The sequence below is a fragment of the Chiloscyllium plagiosum genome, chromosome 29 (genome assembly GCF_004010195.1).
Source record: "Chiloscyllium plagiosum isolate BGI_BamShark_2017 chromosome 29, ASM401019v2, whole genome shotgun sequence".
Taxonomy (NCBI): Eukaryota; Metazoa; Chordata; class Chondrichthyes; order Orectolobiformes; family Hemiscylliidae; genus Chiloscyllium; species Chiloscyllium plagiosum.
This window is the reverse complement of record NC_057738.1, coordinates 32308729-32325759: the sequence shown is the minus strand read 5'-3', so window position 1 is coordinate 32325759 and position 17031 is coordinate 32308729. Positions and strand designations below refer to the sequence as shown.

Genomic DNA, 17031 nt, shown 5'->3' with positions numbered 1-17031 from the left:
AGGAGGTAAATCCCTGTGAATACCATTTATACCTGAATAAGTAGGGAGCTCTGCCTTTCTTCCCTGTTGACTGGGATATGATGTAGGTGTAGGGTAATAAAAATGAATTTCATTTCTTAAGCAGAGGACATTGAAAAGCTTATAGCTAAACTTTGTGACATCTGTTTCTTTGTTTAAAGAGTGCAAGAGTTTTTTGTTCGGAAAGCAAATTTGAAGAAAGGCATGCTTGCCAGCACTCACCTGGTCCTACAGGAGCCACAAGGCTCCAAATATGAAGCTGCAAAGAAATGGAATTTACCAGCTGTGACTGCATCTTGGTTATTTGCGTCTGCTCAATCAGGGAAAAAAGCTGATGAAAGCAAATTCTCTGTGGAAAATGCTGTCAGTGCTGGTAAGTGTTGAATTAACATATATGATCCATTGTATTTTAACCCATTTGTACTATATAACTTGAGCAAGCTAATTCTTAGCCTACTATCAAGGATTGGACCATATCCATTTCATTAAGTCATAATAATTGCTATGTTTCTGGTTAAATTCATGAAGTGCTTTGGTCCTGCATTATCAGTACCACAGATTAGGTTACTCCTCAGCATTGTTCTTCTGTTGCCTGAGAGATTTTCACCATTATTTATTTCTGACAGTGGGCTGTTGTGGCACCTTTTGATTATAATATATAATTTGGTCCACTATATAACTGGACTCCATTTTCTTGTTGCCAAAAATCCTGCTTCAACATATTTTTAGGGTGCAAGTCAACACACCTTTCTGCTAAGACATGCTGTACGCACATTAGGAGTTGGACTCAATTTTACACCACAGAAATGCATTATTTTACCCACCTTTATAAATTGGCACATCAGATCAAGCAGGTGTTAACGAGCTGTTTTTGCCAGGAAGACGGGGGAACATGAAGACATATCCACACAACGCAGTGTGCATGGCAAACAACTAACAAAGCATGAAGTTTAAAACTAATTCTAAGTTAAAGTTTATAACATTTTCTAAGTTGTGAAATAGCTGTGTTTCAGTGAGGGAATTTGATGATAGTGAAATCTAGTGTGAGGATGGAAGGAGGAGGAATCTGTTCTGAAGATGCTCAAGACCAAATCTGCCATGGGGAAAGGGACTAACCACTTCCTTATCTCAAGAAATCTGTATCGCATTCGGATTCTCCCAAATCACAGAAATGGTTGCAACGTCACAAGGAATGCAATGAAATATGGACTCAAGCAGTTGAACCTTGATTCCAGCAAAGATTTCATAGCAACCGCTTTTTGTTATAGCTGTTTTAGATTAGATTACAGTGTGGAAACAGGCCCTTCGGCCCAACAAGTCCACACCGACCCGCCGAAGCGAAACCCACCCATACCCCTACATTTACCCCTTACCTAACACTACGGGCAATTTAGTATGGCCAATTCACCTGACCCTGCACATCTTTGGACTGTGGGAGGAAACCGGAGCACCCGGAGGAAACCCACGCAGACACGGGGAGAATGTGCAAACTCCACACAGTCAGTCACCTGAGGCGGGAATTGAACCCGGGTCTCTGGCGCTGTGAGGCAGCAGTGCTAACCACTGTTTTATGGAACAAGATTGTCCAGTGTTAAGGCAGAACACCAAGTTGACTCAGACTGATAACAGATGTCGATGTCAAAATGACGAGATTCCAGCAATTCAGCATTCGAGGCAAAAGCACAAGTATCCATTATGTCACACCAAAAACATGGATGGTAACCCCTGTGAGTTTTGATTATGCCCAGCAGCTGAACTGTTGGATGAAAAGTTTCGGAAATAGCTCTGATGAAAGTCATAGGTGTGCAAAGACATGATTTATGGTAGTACTAGCCTATACTAACTGTCAAATATAAAACTGTGCCATAAATCAACATTTTTGCAAGGAATTTTATCCATGGCCATAACAATTATTTGATGGATAGAATGAAGTCATGGATTGGTAATTACAGGAGAGTATAGTCAGGCTGGCCAGTTAGGCGGATTATAGCAAATGAAATTCAAGTAAGGTGATGTACTTGGGCAGGATGAACGAGGGAATACATGATGAATGGTAGGATCCTGGGAAGTACCCCAAGGATCACAAGGACCTTAGTATGCATGTCAACTGGTCCCTTAGGGTTGTTGGGCAGGTAGGTAAAGTGGTTAAGAAGGCATATAGTATACTTGCCTTTATTAGTCAAGGCATAGAGCTTAAGAACTGGCAGGCTATGCTGGCACTGAATAAAACATTGTACTCACAAGTGGAGTATTGTGAGCAATTAGGAAATCCATGTTATAGGAGGAATGTGACAGCACTGCAGAGGATACAGAGGAGATGTACCTGGGTGTTGCCTGGGCTGAAGGGTTGTAGTTATGCAAAGAGATAGGCTAAGATTGTTTTCTTTGAAGCAGAGGAGATGGAGGGTGGAAATGTTTGAGATGTGTAAAATTATGAGGTGCACAGATAGTGCAAATGGGAACAAATATTTCCCTTTTGGTGGAGGAATTATTAACTGGGGGCATAGATTTAAGATAAGAGGTAGGACATTTAGAATGGATGTGAGAAAACAAAAATTTCGCCAAGTGTAATGGGGATCTGGAACTCACTCTGTGATTATGATAGATGTAGCAACCTCGTAACATTTAAACAGCCATCAAATATATACTTATGATGGCGGGGCCTACAAGGCTGTAGGCTGAGTGCTACAAAATGGGTTTAGAGTAGTCAAGTGGTCGTGTTTGATTTGTACAGATTCGCTGGGCTGGAGTGCTTTCTTCTTGTGTGATGTGAGTATCACTGGCTAGGCCAACATTTATTGCCCGTCCCAGGTTGCCCTTGAGAAGGTGGTGGTGAGCTGATTTCTTGAACTACTGCAATCCACCTGCTGTTAGTTGACCCACAATCCCCTTAGAGACGGAATTCCAGAGGTTTTTTCCAGGGACAGTGAAGGATTGGCGGAATTTTTCCAAATCTGGATAATGAGTGGCTTGGAGCAGAAGTTGCAGGTGGTGCTGTTCCCATGTAACTACTGCACTTGTCCTAGATGGAAGTGGTCATGGGTTTGGAAGGTGCTGCCTTATAGGGTAGCTTACTAGTATGTGGCATGCGGGTTTCATATAATTGAAGGTATCACAAGGTGTTTGGGAAGGAATAACACCCAAATTGCCATTATTCCAAGAGTCCAATGTCTGTAATTCAGCCTTTTTTCATGTAATGCCTCAGCAAGCCATTTGAGGACCTTGTGCATACCAAACAAAATGGGTAGGTGGTTGTTCGGGAAAAAGAATAATGTGCGTGTCCCCTTTGATGATTTGTGTGACTTGTGTCATTAAATGACGGGGTGCTGCTAATGTACAAACTGTTACCCATTCGCCAAACAGAATATTTAGTGGATGGAGAGGGAGATGATTTGTTGTAGGGGGATCTTTGTGAAACTGAAGGAACTACATCTGATCCAGGATGAGATCTTTGCAATGATGCTAAAGCCAAAGGGACTCAGAATTACTTTAGTTAACTCTGCATCAGTTGTTGAAGATGCATTCCATGGTTTTTAAAGTGTTTTGATTGCATTTACAATCATACTTGTTTTATTGGAAGAACTCCACATATCATATTGATTTTATTTAAATTGTTAGTGTTAATTCCCATCACATGTTGAAACACTGACCACCTGCACCAACACTGACTGTTCATTAAAGTTGACCTGTTTTTGGAAGGATTGATTGAGGCTTTAAAGATTAATTTATTCAGCATGTTCTATGGTGAAAGTTGCATTCTCTGCCTTTTTTCCTTTTAAACAGGCATTTTTAAATAGTTTGTTTAAGTAGGAAATCAAATTCCTTTTGTCATACTGTAATCTGGTATAAATGCAACATCTTTACTCAGTCTATAATGTCATATGATGTATATGAGTGAGATGATTTTGTTTCCAGGTACAAATGAATGACGATATACAAAGAACATGTAACAAAAGGAATGAAACTGCCAATCATTAAGTTCAAAAATCAGGTTGAAAATGATTTTTGTGCTCCAGTCCTGGGTGAAGCTTGAACACAATGTTCTGACTTTGGCAACAGCATTCATGCCATTAAGATGAAGTAGCCTGTTTGATTTGACAGCCCATCCATTATTTCTAACATTCACTTCCTCTACATTCACATAGTAACAGCAGTGTGTACCATATTCGTAATGCACCTCAAATCACTGAACCATCATCTACAGGACTTTACAAACCAGAGACCACTAACACCTCGACGTATAATGGCAACAGATGCGTGGGCACCCACAACACCTTCAAGTTCCCATCTCAAACATAATCTGATCTTGAAATTATCTCGTAGTTCCATTAATGTTCCACGTTAACATCCTGAAACTCCCTAATAGTACTGTGGGTGTACCTGCAACACATGGATTGCAGTGATTCAAGAAAGTGGCTCACCACTACCTTGTTAAGGGCAGTTAGAGACGAGCAATAAATGCTGGTCTTGCCAGATGTGCAAACATCCCATAAACTGATTTTTGTTTTTAAAGTGCTCATAATAGAGTTACAGTGATATTCCAATGTACTTCAGAACTTCCCTGAAAAAAGAGCATAGGTTCTAATTGACTTCAGTTTTAAAGAATACATAAAACTGTAATAGGCCTGGGAACTGTTCAGAACACAAAGGGACACAGCAGTCATGTTTTGCGTTCTTAACAGAACACTCTGTATTTACATTTAAAACCAATGCAGTTGTGCAGGTTGTTTAGTCTCAAATTTTCAATGAATGGAGCTAAAGGTAAATTTTCACCCAGTTTCAGTAATAAAAGCTGTATGTGCTGGATAAACTCAGCATGTTTGGCAACATCTGTGCAGAGAGAAACAGTGAATGTTTTGAGTTGAATAGGACTCTTCTCCAAAAATTCAGATTTATGGGAGTTCCAGTACCTGCAATTTTAAAAATCCCCACACTGTGGAAACAGGCCATTCGGCCCAACAGGTCCACACTGACTCTCCGAAGAGCATCCCACCCACACTCACCCCTTACCCTGTGCCTGTAACCCTGCATTTCCCATGGCTAATCCATCTAACCTGCACATTTTTGGATTGTGGGAGGAAACCAGAGCACCCAGAGCTGCTAAATCTCTCAACCATTCCTATGTTACCTCAAGACTTAACTATCCTAACACATTCCAGGCTGGCCTCAAGCGTTCTAACCCCCTGTCATCTCAATGATATCTAAAACGCTGCTGCTGAGATGTTCACATGTACCAAGACTTTTTCAACCAGCACCTTGTGCATCTTTTGCTTCATTTCAGTTTGTAGTGTTTTATCGTGTTTATTGAGTTTTTATTTTATTGTTTGCAGTTTGATTTGACATATACTGGAGTCTAACCATGTTCAGTTACATTAAAACATTTTGAACTCATTTTTGTAATTTCTTTTCATGAAAAAGTTGCTGAAGTGAATCAGCAGAGCAAGGCCTCCAATGTCGACAAAGTGCAACAACAGACACCCGAGCATCCCTTATCCAAACTGAAAAGCATGCAGAGCTCTGTTGTCACTCCACTGGATATAAAGAGATTCCAGAGTAAAGCCTTCCAATTGGTCTTATCTCAACAAAATAGAACTGAGACAACAGAAACAAGAGCAGAAGTAGGAGTACCCAGCCAACAGAGAGAAGCCAACTTGCTACTTGACACACCTTCAAAATTCCTGTGCAAGGACAAACTGTTCAAGCCATCATTTGATGTTCAGGTACCAGCATGTCCTCCAGTTCAGGGCAGATTAAAAAGTTTTAAATGCAAGCAAAGTTTGAATATAACAAGACTGCAGTTGGTGAACTTGATATTGAGCACTTATACAATAGATAACAAGCTATGTACTTCAGGCAAATGTGGGTACTAGCATTTCAAATTTGCATACTTTATCATAAGAAGAAAACATTGCTCATGAAAAACATTTAACAGAACAGAGCATAGGGAGAGGGGGAAACATTGCACAGATGAAAGGAATAATAAAGTGAAGTCCTTAAGTGGGGAACTGGAACTGCTGAAGTGGCAAAAATGATATTGTCATGATTAGGATACATAGAGTGTGAAGTGATAAAGGACATGAGTAGAGATAAAGAGCTTCAACAGATAATTCAGCAAGTAGATGCAAAAGCTTGAGAAACTGACAATGTGGCTTTGTGGATACTTTGACCCAGTCCTGATCTTATTTAAATGTTTAAGATTGAGGCATAGCGATGTACAGCATGGAAACATACTCTTTGGTCCAACTCATCCATGCTGACCAGATATCCTAACCTAATCTAGTCTCATTTGCCAGTACTTGGCCCATATCCCTGTAAACCTTCCTATTTAAATACCCATCCAGATGCCTCTTAAATGTTGTAATTGTATCAGCTTCCATCATTTCCTCTGAAGCTCAGTCTGTGTACACACCACCCTCTGAGTGAAAACATTGCCCCTTAGGTCAAATTTAAATCCTTCCACTAACCTTAATCTATGACCTCTAGATTTGGACTCCCTTGCCCCGGAGAAAAGAGCTTGGTTATTCACCCTATCCATGCCTCTCATGATTTTTTTAAAGCCTCATTTAAGGTCACCTCTCAGCCTCCGACACTTTAGGGAAAACAGCCCCAGCCCTCCTTTTAGCTCAAACCCTCCAACCCTGGCAACATCCTTTGTAAATCTTTTTTTGAGCCCTTTCAAGTTTCATAACATCCTTCCTAAAATAGGGAGATTAGAGTCGCATGCAGTGTTCCAAAAGTGACCTAACCAATGTTTTGTGCAGCTGCAATATGACCTCCCAAGTCCTATACTCAGTGCTGATGAATAAAGACAACTATACCAAACACCTCCTTCACCTACCTTCACCCTCTGCAACTCCACTTTCAAGGAACAATGAACCTGCACTCTAAGGTCTCTGTTCCTCAGGACCTTACTATTAAACATATAAGTCCTGCCCTGATTTGTCTTTAAAAAATTTAGCACATCAGATTTATCAAAATTAAACTCTATCTGCCACTCCTAAACCCATTGACTCACTTCCAATTTTGATGTCATCTGCAAACTTATATCTCCTATGTTCACATCCAAATCAATTTATATAAATGACAAAAAGCAGTGGACCAATCTAACAAAGATTTAACACTCTTCACTGGTAGCCTGTCTATTGTTTACAACGTTTTCAGTTTCAGGTTTCAAGGATCTGTATTGTTTAGCTTTCTGTATATTAGTTTGTTCTTAGATTAGATTCCCGACAGTGTGGAAACAGACCCTTTGGCCCAACAAGTCCATACCAACCCTCCGAAGAGTAACCCATCCAGACCCATTTCCCTCTGACTAATGCACCTAACACATGACATCCTTAATAATGCATTATACTTTGTGATGGACATGTAGTTGAACTATTTTTTTAGCCCCTATCCAAACTCCTTTCTTCCTAACTCTATCCGTGATCTGCTCTTTGCCTGTTTCTTCCCAGCCTGCCTATTCCATTGCTGAAGAACCTGATAAAAATACATTTCCATAAACAATAACAAGGTAAATAACCAGCTAATCTGTTTGAATGATGCTGCTTGAGGGGGAAAAAAAAATTAGTCAGGGCACCAGGTCAACTCCCAATTCCATAATAATAGAATGACAAGCTCCAGTCATACGTTTCCATTGAAAAGTACGATCACCAGTAAGACTGTGTAAAGTGTCGTAACCATTACTGTGTAATAATTCAGTAAGTAGACCTCAAGCTGTATTTTTTATTTAAATAACCTTGAATTTTACATTCCATGTATTATTACATTCTTAATAATTAACATTTTATATTTCAGTCTAAAGCTGTTAAGTCTAAAGCTGTTATTTATTTAATGTTACAATAGGCAAACTACTTGATAATGAAACTCTGATTTAACACTTAACATTGACTAACTAAAAAGCTTGCTACTTGCTTTGTTCTTGCAATTGAAAACAACTGAATCCTTTGGTGTTTTATTTGACTGTGATCTTTCCAAGATCTCTGTGCTAAGTTGATGATTTTGAATCATATTTATTTTTCCTATAGGATGCATTAGCAGTTCTGGAAACTCCTAAGAATCCAGATCAGCGTAACAGAAAGATGAGTACTCCACTATCCGAAGTCATTGGCAGGAATCTAAAAGTAGCCCTGGCAAATAGTACACGGAACACAATAGTGCCAACAGCAGCCAGTCCACAACTTCATGTGTCTAAACCAGCACAGGTAAAATAGAAGTGACATTTATACTTTAGGCCAAACCAATAGATGAAGGATGCTGCTTTTGTGTTCCTATTCTAACACTCTAAATTTAAAGTGTTTTGGCATCAATTTGCTTTTTCTTTTCTCTCGATTTGTGTCTTTCATCTACTACTATAAGCACTGATTACCAGAGGCTACTGCACAATTTAAAACAAGGTTTTCTTGTCCTGTCAGTCTTAAAACAGGTCATGTTTATTTGTAGAGACACAGAGTCATACAGCACAGAAAAAGACCCTTTGGTTCAATTTGCCTTTACCAACAAAACATCCCTATCTGACCTGGTGCCATTTGCCAGCATTAAGCCTAAAGTCCTCTAAACCATCTCTATTCATGTTTCCATCCAGATACCTTCTATATGTTGTAATTGTATTCACCTTCACCACTTCTTCTGGCAGCTCATTCCAAATACACACCATCTTCTTTGCGAAAAGGTTATCCCTCAGGCAAGTTTTAAAATCTTTTGTCTCACCCTTCCTGTGTAGCGTTGGTGACTGAGGGGAGACCTTACAGATGTTTATTAAATCAGGAGGGGCATGGGATAAGGTAAATAGACAAGGTCTTTTTCGCAGGGTACGGGAGTCCAAAGCTACAGCGCTTTGGTTTAGGTGAGAGCTGAAAAATTTAAAAGGGACCTGAGGAGCAACTGTTTCACACAGAGGGTGGTGCGTGTATGGAATGAGCTGCCAGAGGAAGTGCTGGAGGCTGGTACAATTACAACATTTAAAAGGCATCTAGATGTGTACATGAATAGTTAGGATTTAGAAGGATATGGGCCAAATGCTGGCAAAAGGACGAGGTTAATTTAGGATATCTGGTCAGTGCAGACAAGTTGGACCAAAGGGTCTGTTTTCATGCTGTATAACTCAATGATTTTGTAAACCTCTGTGAAGTTACCCCATAGGCTCTGATGCTTCGGAATTGGGGGGGGGGGCGGAGAGTTAAAAGCCCCAGCCTATCCAGCCTCTCCCTGTAACTCAATACCTCCAGGCCTGGCAATTTCGTGGTAGATCTTTTCTACATCCTCTCAAGTTTAACAACATTCTCCCTATAGAAGAGAGACCAGAATTGTATGCAATATTCTAAAAAGTGGCCTGACCAGCTGGAACATAACATTTCTAATGAATCTTCAAATCAGAGTATATTACAATGAAAAAGTAGAATATTGGCCCATCTAGTCCCCACTGCTGGTATACTGCGTTGCGCTATCTCTAATCAAATCACATTTACTGCTTTCTTCCCATATGTTTTAAGTTCTCTTTTACCAGACAAATACATTGTTAGTCATTATCTTCAACGTTATGTTGGAAAGTATAAGTGTATTAAACCTTTTTAGGAGTGCGAGCAAACAAATTTGACGTGGCTGTGATTTGTTTTGTGCCTTTGTTTATTGATGCTACAATCTGTATTAGTGCCTTACACAGGTTTACAAAATTATGAGGGGCATGGATAGGATAAATGAGACAAAGTCTTTTCCCTGGGGTCGGGGAGTCCAGAACTAGAGGTTTAGGGTGAAAGGGGAAAGATATAAAAGAGACCTGAGGGGCAACGTTTTCACACAGAAGGTGGTACGTGTCTGGAATGAGTTGCCAGAGGAAGTGGTGGAAGCTTGTACAATTGCAACATGTAAAAGGCTTCTAAATAGGTATATGAATAGGAAGGATTTGGAGGGATATGGGCTGGGTGCTGGCAGGTGGGACTAGATTTCATTGGGATATTTGGTCGGCATGGACTGGTTGGACCGAAGGGTCTGTTTCCATGCTGTACATCTCTCTCACTCTCTGAATCAGTGCTTTTTTCGATTAGAATTATTTCTAACCAAGTGGTTTTGTACAAATTGGAGTCATTTTTCTCTGTTTTGTAATTCTCTCCTTAAAACCTAACCAAGGTAAAGTGCAACATGTTCATTATAACTTTTATCCTGTCTCTTTTCTCAATCCTTTACAGGAAGAGCCTAAAGTTCTGGCAGACGTAGTAATTTGTGTGAGTAAGAAGCTTGGTAAGAAACAGGGGGATTTGAATGCAATTGCAGCCTCCCTGGGAGCAGATTACAGGTATATGTTTATAGGTGCTAAGTTGTCACTTCTCAATATAAATGTTTCCTATATTAATCAGCTTGAAATGAACTTTACACTCCAAGTTACACTTCGCGTTTGTATTTTTAGATGGAGTTTCGATGAAACAGTAACCCATTTCATCTACCAAGGACGGCAGAATGACAGCAATCGAGAATACAAGTCTATCAAAGAAAAGGGCATACACATTGTCTCTGAATATTGGCTATTTGCAGTAAGAGAAATATTTTTCCCTTTGCAGTTATCAATCTGGCACCTGGTGAAAATATGTTCTTGGCCAGACACTCAAGTTTTCCAACAGTAATGCATTGTAGTTACTGTGTTCTAAAGGACTTGAGGGATTTGGGTAGATGGTACGTGTATGGCACATGTAAGGGTGGCGTTGAGAGTAAAGACCAGTCATCATTTAATTGAATGAGGGTAACAGGCTCAGAGGGCCTACTTCTATTTTGCATATTCTAATAGTAAAAATTGATCAGATGTTATTGATCTTTCATTAACACTTTGTTTAATTTTAATTTCACCAATGGTAGTTGAGAGACATGAATGAAAAATTGATATTAATGATAGATGTTTTGCTTTCTGCAGAGCTGACCTATTTTCTGCTATTCACACCCACCTGTAATAGTGTTCAAGTGTAACACTCCTGTACCATCTTTAAACTCCCTTTGCCTTTTGCTATGGGCACCCTCACCATCTGTTCAACCTGACCCCCCCCCCCACTCCACCATAAAAGCATTATTTTCTAGCCAATTAGTTCATTTTCTAGTCCATTCCAATTTGACTCTTCTTTGAAACACAAACTCTTTCGCTCTGCACATTTTACCAGGACTGTTGAGTTTCTCCAGCACCTTCTGTTTTTACTACTTTAACAAACTTGAATGTGTGAAGCAAATTCTGTTGAGTCCTTCTTACATTCAGCAACATCAAAAGAATGTATGCCGTCATGTTACCAGCTTCCTAATAAGTGTAAATGGTCTGCATTTGATTTTTTGCAGATTTGATTTACATCCACAAGGGTAATTGATGTTCCTGTTCAATCTCTGGTTGTAAACCATTGCTAATATATTTCATTATCACATTTGTTTGTTTTTCTGAATGAGAATTCCATTATAAATATTCCATTAGGTGGAATGTGCTGCCAGAGGAAGTGGTGGAGCTAGTACAATTGCAACATTTAAAAGGCATCTGGATGGTTGTATGAAAAGTAAGGGTTTGGAGAGATCTGGGCCAGGTGCTGGCAGATGGGACTAGATTGGGTTGGGATATCTGGTCGGCATGGACGAGTTGGACGGAAGGGTTTGTTTCTGTGCTGTACATCTCTATGACATGATGGCTCAGTGGTTAGCACTGCTGCCTCACAGAGCCAGGGACTCGGGTTTGATTCCAGCCTCAGGCAACTGTCTCTGTGGAGTTTGCACATTCTCCCCGTGTCTGCGTGGGTTTCCCCTGGGTGCTCCAGTTTCCTTTCAAAGTCCAAAGATGTGCAGGTTAGGTGAATTGGCAATGCTGAATTGCTCATAGTGTTCAGGGATGTGTGGGTTAGCTGCATTAGTCAGGAGAAATGTAGAGTAGTAGGAGAATGGGTCAGGGTGAGATACTCTTCAGAGGGTCAGTGTGGACTTGTGCCAAATGGCCTGTTTCCACACTGTAGGGATTCTATGATGATTCTATGAAATATTGTTTTAAGACATGAGTAAAACTCACAATAGTAACTTGGCTTAAATCCTTTACAAACTAAACTGGAAGAACTAGAAAATTTACAATCCGTATTTATTGGCTTGGAATTATAAACTTGGGGTTAGTGATTAAAAATTGGCTAATTAACAACTTGCTTGTCTTAGTATTACTCCTTGGAAATTATATCTTTAGTTTGTCACTCTGAAATGTTCAGGCATGTTGTGATTGCTGTTTTAAATAAATCTACAATGTAGAAACAGGCTATTTGGTCCATTTGATTTCAAATGGTCTTTATGCTCTGCACGAGCCTCCATCTAAGCATCTTCATTTAATATTCCATTGTAGTTTTATAGTTTATGAATAGTTTGTCAATTGGATTGCTAATTCTGGAACTCTTATATACAGTGTGCTGATGAACAGAGGAAGGTGCCTGAATCTCTCTATCCTCACACGTATAATCCAAATATGAGTTTGGATATGAGTGCAATTCAAGAAACCAGAGTGTCCACACAGATGTATCTTTCTCAAGCAAGATGCAGAGAAGAACAGGTATTGTAGAAATACAGAATTTGTATGTCAGTGCTCCAAAGAAGTACCATTTATTTCATTCCAGATTGAGAAGAATGTGATTTCTGTAGTAAATATCCAGAAGTTATTTAAATTTCACATATATACCTTAAAAACATATCACTTTGTAAAGCTTGGTGAAAATACAAGGTTCTTTATGATTGAAACCTTTATTTGTTCTCAGTATTGCCTTAAAATGCAAACATCCGTGTCTTCCCATTTCTGCCCTCTGCTTATAATTTTTGTTTCACCCTCTGTTATTTCAAGTAATTTTTCCTCTAATTTCCCACAAAGTATGAATCAACAGCAGCTATGCCAGTAAGCTAGATGTCTCATAGCATGTTTTTAGCCTGTATCTTCATCTTATTAGCTGTGTGGCTCTTAAACATGAATTCCAAGCTCAGCAGATATCTGTTTTCTTTGCATCTCAAGACGTTTGACAAAGAGTGATACAAATTAGGATATTGAATTTGCATTGTCAATTTTTTTCCTAAATGCTGTCTATTCTCAGTATCTCATCAACTATTCAACCATTTAGTTTATAACCAATTCATAATTGGAGTAAAAGGAAATTTCTCAGTACCTTGAAAAAAACAGCAAGCTGGTGCTACATTGGTCAGAATATATGTATGTTCTGTAGGGAAATAAATTAGCTGTTAAGTATATCACCCTTCTGTGTTGAATTTACAACAAGTTACACTCCCAGCTGGCACACCTTGGGCATTGCAGGTAAGACATTTTACTTTCAAAGTCTTTAGGCAAAATAAATTGACATTAACTTGGAACATAGTTTATATAAAGGGACAGAATTGATTAATGTGAAGTTGTGACATTATTAAGGCTATCTTTTACCTGATTTGTCTGAGCACATTTCTTGGTATGAAAAGATTTATCAAAATTTCTTCTGGTGGGGGAGTCCACAATAAACCTTAAAATTTGAGCAAGGTCATTCAAGAATGATGTCAATACAGGCTTCCTCATGTGAAATGGAGTTAGAATCTGGAACTTTTGTTTCCAGAAAGACATTGAGGCCAAGTCAATTGAAAGTTTCAAAACTTGGGTTGCAAGATTTTATTAAGCAAATGTATTGAAGGTTTTGAAACTAGGAGAGGTAGTTGTAATTAAGATGCAGACAAGTTGTGGTTGACAGAGGCTTAAGGATTCAAATGACCTATTTCTGTTCCTATGAAGGAAATCATCTTATCAAGTCATAAGTTTCTCTGGATTATGGTTCTCTGTCAAATATTAACAAATACTTTTGACCAAGACTAAAAGACAAACGATTGTGCAGCTACTTAGACAGTATATGCTTTCTGCAATTTGGTTTAAGTAAATCTAATTTTATAAACTTTTTGGAACTTCAAAACAACTTTGCATTGACTTTGAAAGCTTCACACTATCAAAAATAATACACTAATCTATCATTGCACTACTGTTTTAAAGTATAATGTGTATGAATTGTTTTAGTCTAGAATATGTACACTCATGCTCTATGCTGACATTTTTAAACAAAACAGACTTGCATTTATTTGCATAGTTCTGATATTTCACCATTTGTTACTTTGATAAAAGTCCATGTAACAAGTTGTTAAATGTAATTTCATTTTGCTGGTTTTCCAATGCAAAGAAATGATTAAAGTCTCTTTTGACAGACTTCTGACATGCCAGAGGCTGAGGAACTAGAAAGCGAAAATGACGAACAGCTGAAAGTTGGGAGAACTCTCCAAGATGAACAAAGCGAAGAATGTGGAGGTGAATACGATCAGTTGGTTATCATGCAGCAAGTTCATTCATTTTGCTATTTATTCTTTATATCTCGCTCCTGTTTAGAGGCGAAGCAATGTTTGTCAACATTAAAGGGCTAAGTGGATCTTGTAATTACTGTTGCCAATAATAAGAGGTATGTTCTTAAAGTATTTGTATAGTTGTATAATTTACCATTTAAACAAGGGTGCTAGCCCATATAATTTAAATCTGGTTCACCTAAAAGGAACCTAAGGGGTAGCATCACGGAGAGGGTGGTGTGTGTACAGAATGAGCTGCCAGAGGAAGTGGTGGAGGCTGGTACAATTACAACATTTAAACGGCATCTGGATGGGTAGATGAATAGGAAGGGTTTAGAGGAAAATTGGCAAAGTGCTGGCAAATAGGACTAGATTAGATTAAGATATCTGGTCAGCATGGATGAGTTGGACTGAAGGGCCTGTTTCTATACTGTACATCTCTATGACTCTTATGTACTAACATATGGTATAGAAGTCCTGTATAAATGCATCAAACTAATATTTGCTCTTCATATAAATATTACTCAACAGCATAGGCTAAAATAATTCTGGACAATATTTTTATGTTACCCTGCACCAGATTTTTAGTTTCTAACCTGACTTGCTGAATAATTGTGTCCATATTAACTCTGATATGGTCTGATTGACCAATCATGTCTGCATCATCTTTTTTGCTAGAACAATTAAAAAATAATCCTCATGCCCTAGTCTCTCCCTGTGCCCTTGTGTTTCCTCTTGCTCAAATATTTAAAACAAATATCCAGTGGTCTTTGCTTGTCTGTTCAGCTCAGCTCTGTGATAATGCTGTTACCAGTGAGTCGGAAGGCCATGGTATCAAACCTCACTCCAGCAGTGAGCCTGACCTTTCAAATCAACAAACTTGCATTTAAACCACATTTTTCACAACACCAGTTACTCAACACGTGCAATGGTCCATGGAATTAGAAGTAGTTGGATCAGGCAGCTCTGGCAGGTTTTAATGAGCATCTTAAGGGAGAAGAGAGAAATGTTTAGGGAGAGACTTACACAGGTTATAACATTGGCAGCTAAAGGATGAAAATTAGGCATGCACAAAATTCAAGTATTGAAAAACAGTTATCTTGGAGGCTATGAAATAATTTTAACACTGATTAGTCACTGTTCCTGCTTATTGGCCCTGTCCATACTTCACCTTCTCTTTAGAAAGGCGCAAGTAAATCTCCTATAGGATTGCTGTTTTAAGATGTGATAGGGTCAGTTAGCTGGATGGCTGGTTTGCAGTGCAGTCACACCAACGGTGCAGGTACAGTTCCATTACTGGCTAAGGTCACCATTAAGGTCCCGCTTTCTTGACCTTGCCCTTTGCTTGAGGCATGGTGACTCTCAGGCTAAATCCACCACTGTTGTTGTCTCTCTCATGAGAGCAGCCCTGTGACTGTCCTGGGGTCTGTGGTGTCTTTACTTATTTTAATCCTATAATGCACGATCTTATTTGACATGCATAAAAATATCAAGTTATCTTCTTCACATGACTTTTTTGCCTTTTCACTGTTTTCAATATTGAATCCCACAAACCTGTCAATTTTCCACGTAAACTGTAGATCCATGGTTAGGTCACAAGTCCATTATATACGACAAAACCAACATTTGGCAGAACAAAGAAGACGTGATGCAATATCAAGTTTCAGCAGCAGCATTATTCTACGATTCTAGGATCTGACTGCATTGTTATGTGTTATCCTCCATCACCACTTTAGTGGCCATTAGGACAACAGCCTTGCGAACAATGTTCACATCCCATGACAGATTGGAAAGAAATCCTGTAGTATGGCTAGCAACATGAAAGGAATTGGAATTTCTAAAAGCTGTTTGCACACGTCTAAATATTTTCTGAAATTTGGACTTTGGAGCATATGATCATGTTTAGTAGTTATCAGAAATTGAAAATAAATGTTTGGTCATCAAAATAACGGTAAGCTTAATGGAGCGTTATTAATGTGTAGTTCTTCCCACGACTCAGGATGAGGAAGAGATACCCAGTGAATTGCCAATTGCCACATGGTTCCTGGATGATTTACGGCATCCATTCATTAGTCTCCTGAAAAAAAATGGTGCAGCTTGCCGTCAACCTGTTCATGTTTCATGAAGTTGTACAATTACATTCACTAAATTAGGGATTATTCTTGATATTCTTTTTAAGGAGAAGGTTTATTTTCCTGCAAGGCCAATTAATCGTTACATCACAGAAAGGGAACAGTGTAAACCTTGGAATCTCATTCTTACAAAAGCTGTTGGAGAATTTTTTGAAATTTCTTTATTCCAGTCATTGAGTGCTCTCACTTTGTTGTCAATACGTTTTTCCACCCTCCCTTTTTGATACCACATTTGACTTTAAATTGTCAAATTTAATTCATACTTCTCTGTTGATTTTTGTTTTTCTTTCTCAATCCCTAACATTAATTGGTTAAGGGAATAAAAAGACTGTTGATCCTTATCATTCACAGTTGTACCACATATCCTGTTATTAACCAGCATTTCTGACAGCATTCTGGGTTAGAGGTGCTGGAAGAGCACAGCAGTTCAGGCAGCATCCGAGGAGCAATAAAATCGATGTTTCGGGCAATAGCCCTTCATCAGGAATAAAGGCAGAGAGCCTGAAGGGTGGAGAGATAAGTGAGAGGAGGGTGGGGG

General features: G+C 39.0%; 1 protein-coding gene across 2 annotated transcripts in view; it reads left to right on the top strand.

Moving 5' to 3' along the window:
- The window catches only part of topbp1 (DNA topoisomerase II binding protein 1), a 67046-nt gene that overhangs the window by 29331 nt on the left and 20684 nt on the right, over positions 1-17031 (top strand). For both annotated transcript variants that reach the window (XM_043719450.1, XM_043719449.1), the window contains 7 exons: positions 180-391; positions 5437-5738; positions 8046-8222; positions 10203-10309; positions 10421-10544; positions 12416-12559; positions 14230-14329. In XM_043719450.1, the coding sequence (XP_043575385.1) occupies positions 180-391; positions 5437-5738; positions 8046-8222; positions 10203-10309; positions 10421-10544; positions 12416-12559; positions 14230-14329 (1166 nt within the window). The remainder of the gene's footprint in view (positions 1-179; positions 392-5436; positions 5739-8045; positions 8223-10202; positions 10310-10420; positions 10545-12415; positions 12560-14229; positions 14330-17031) is intronic.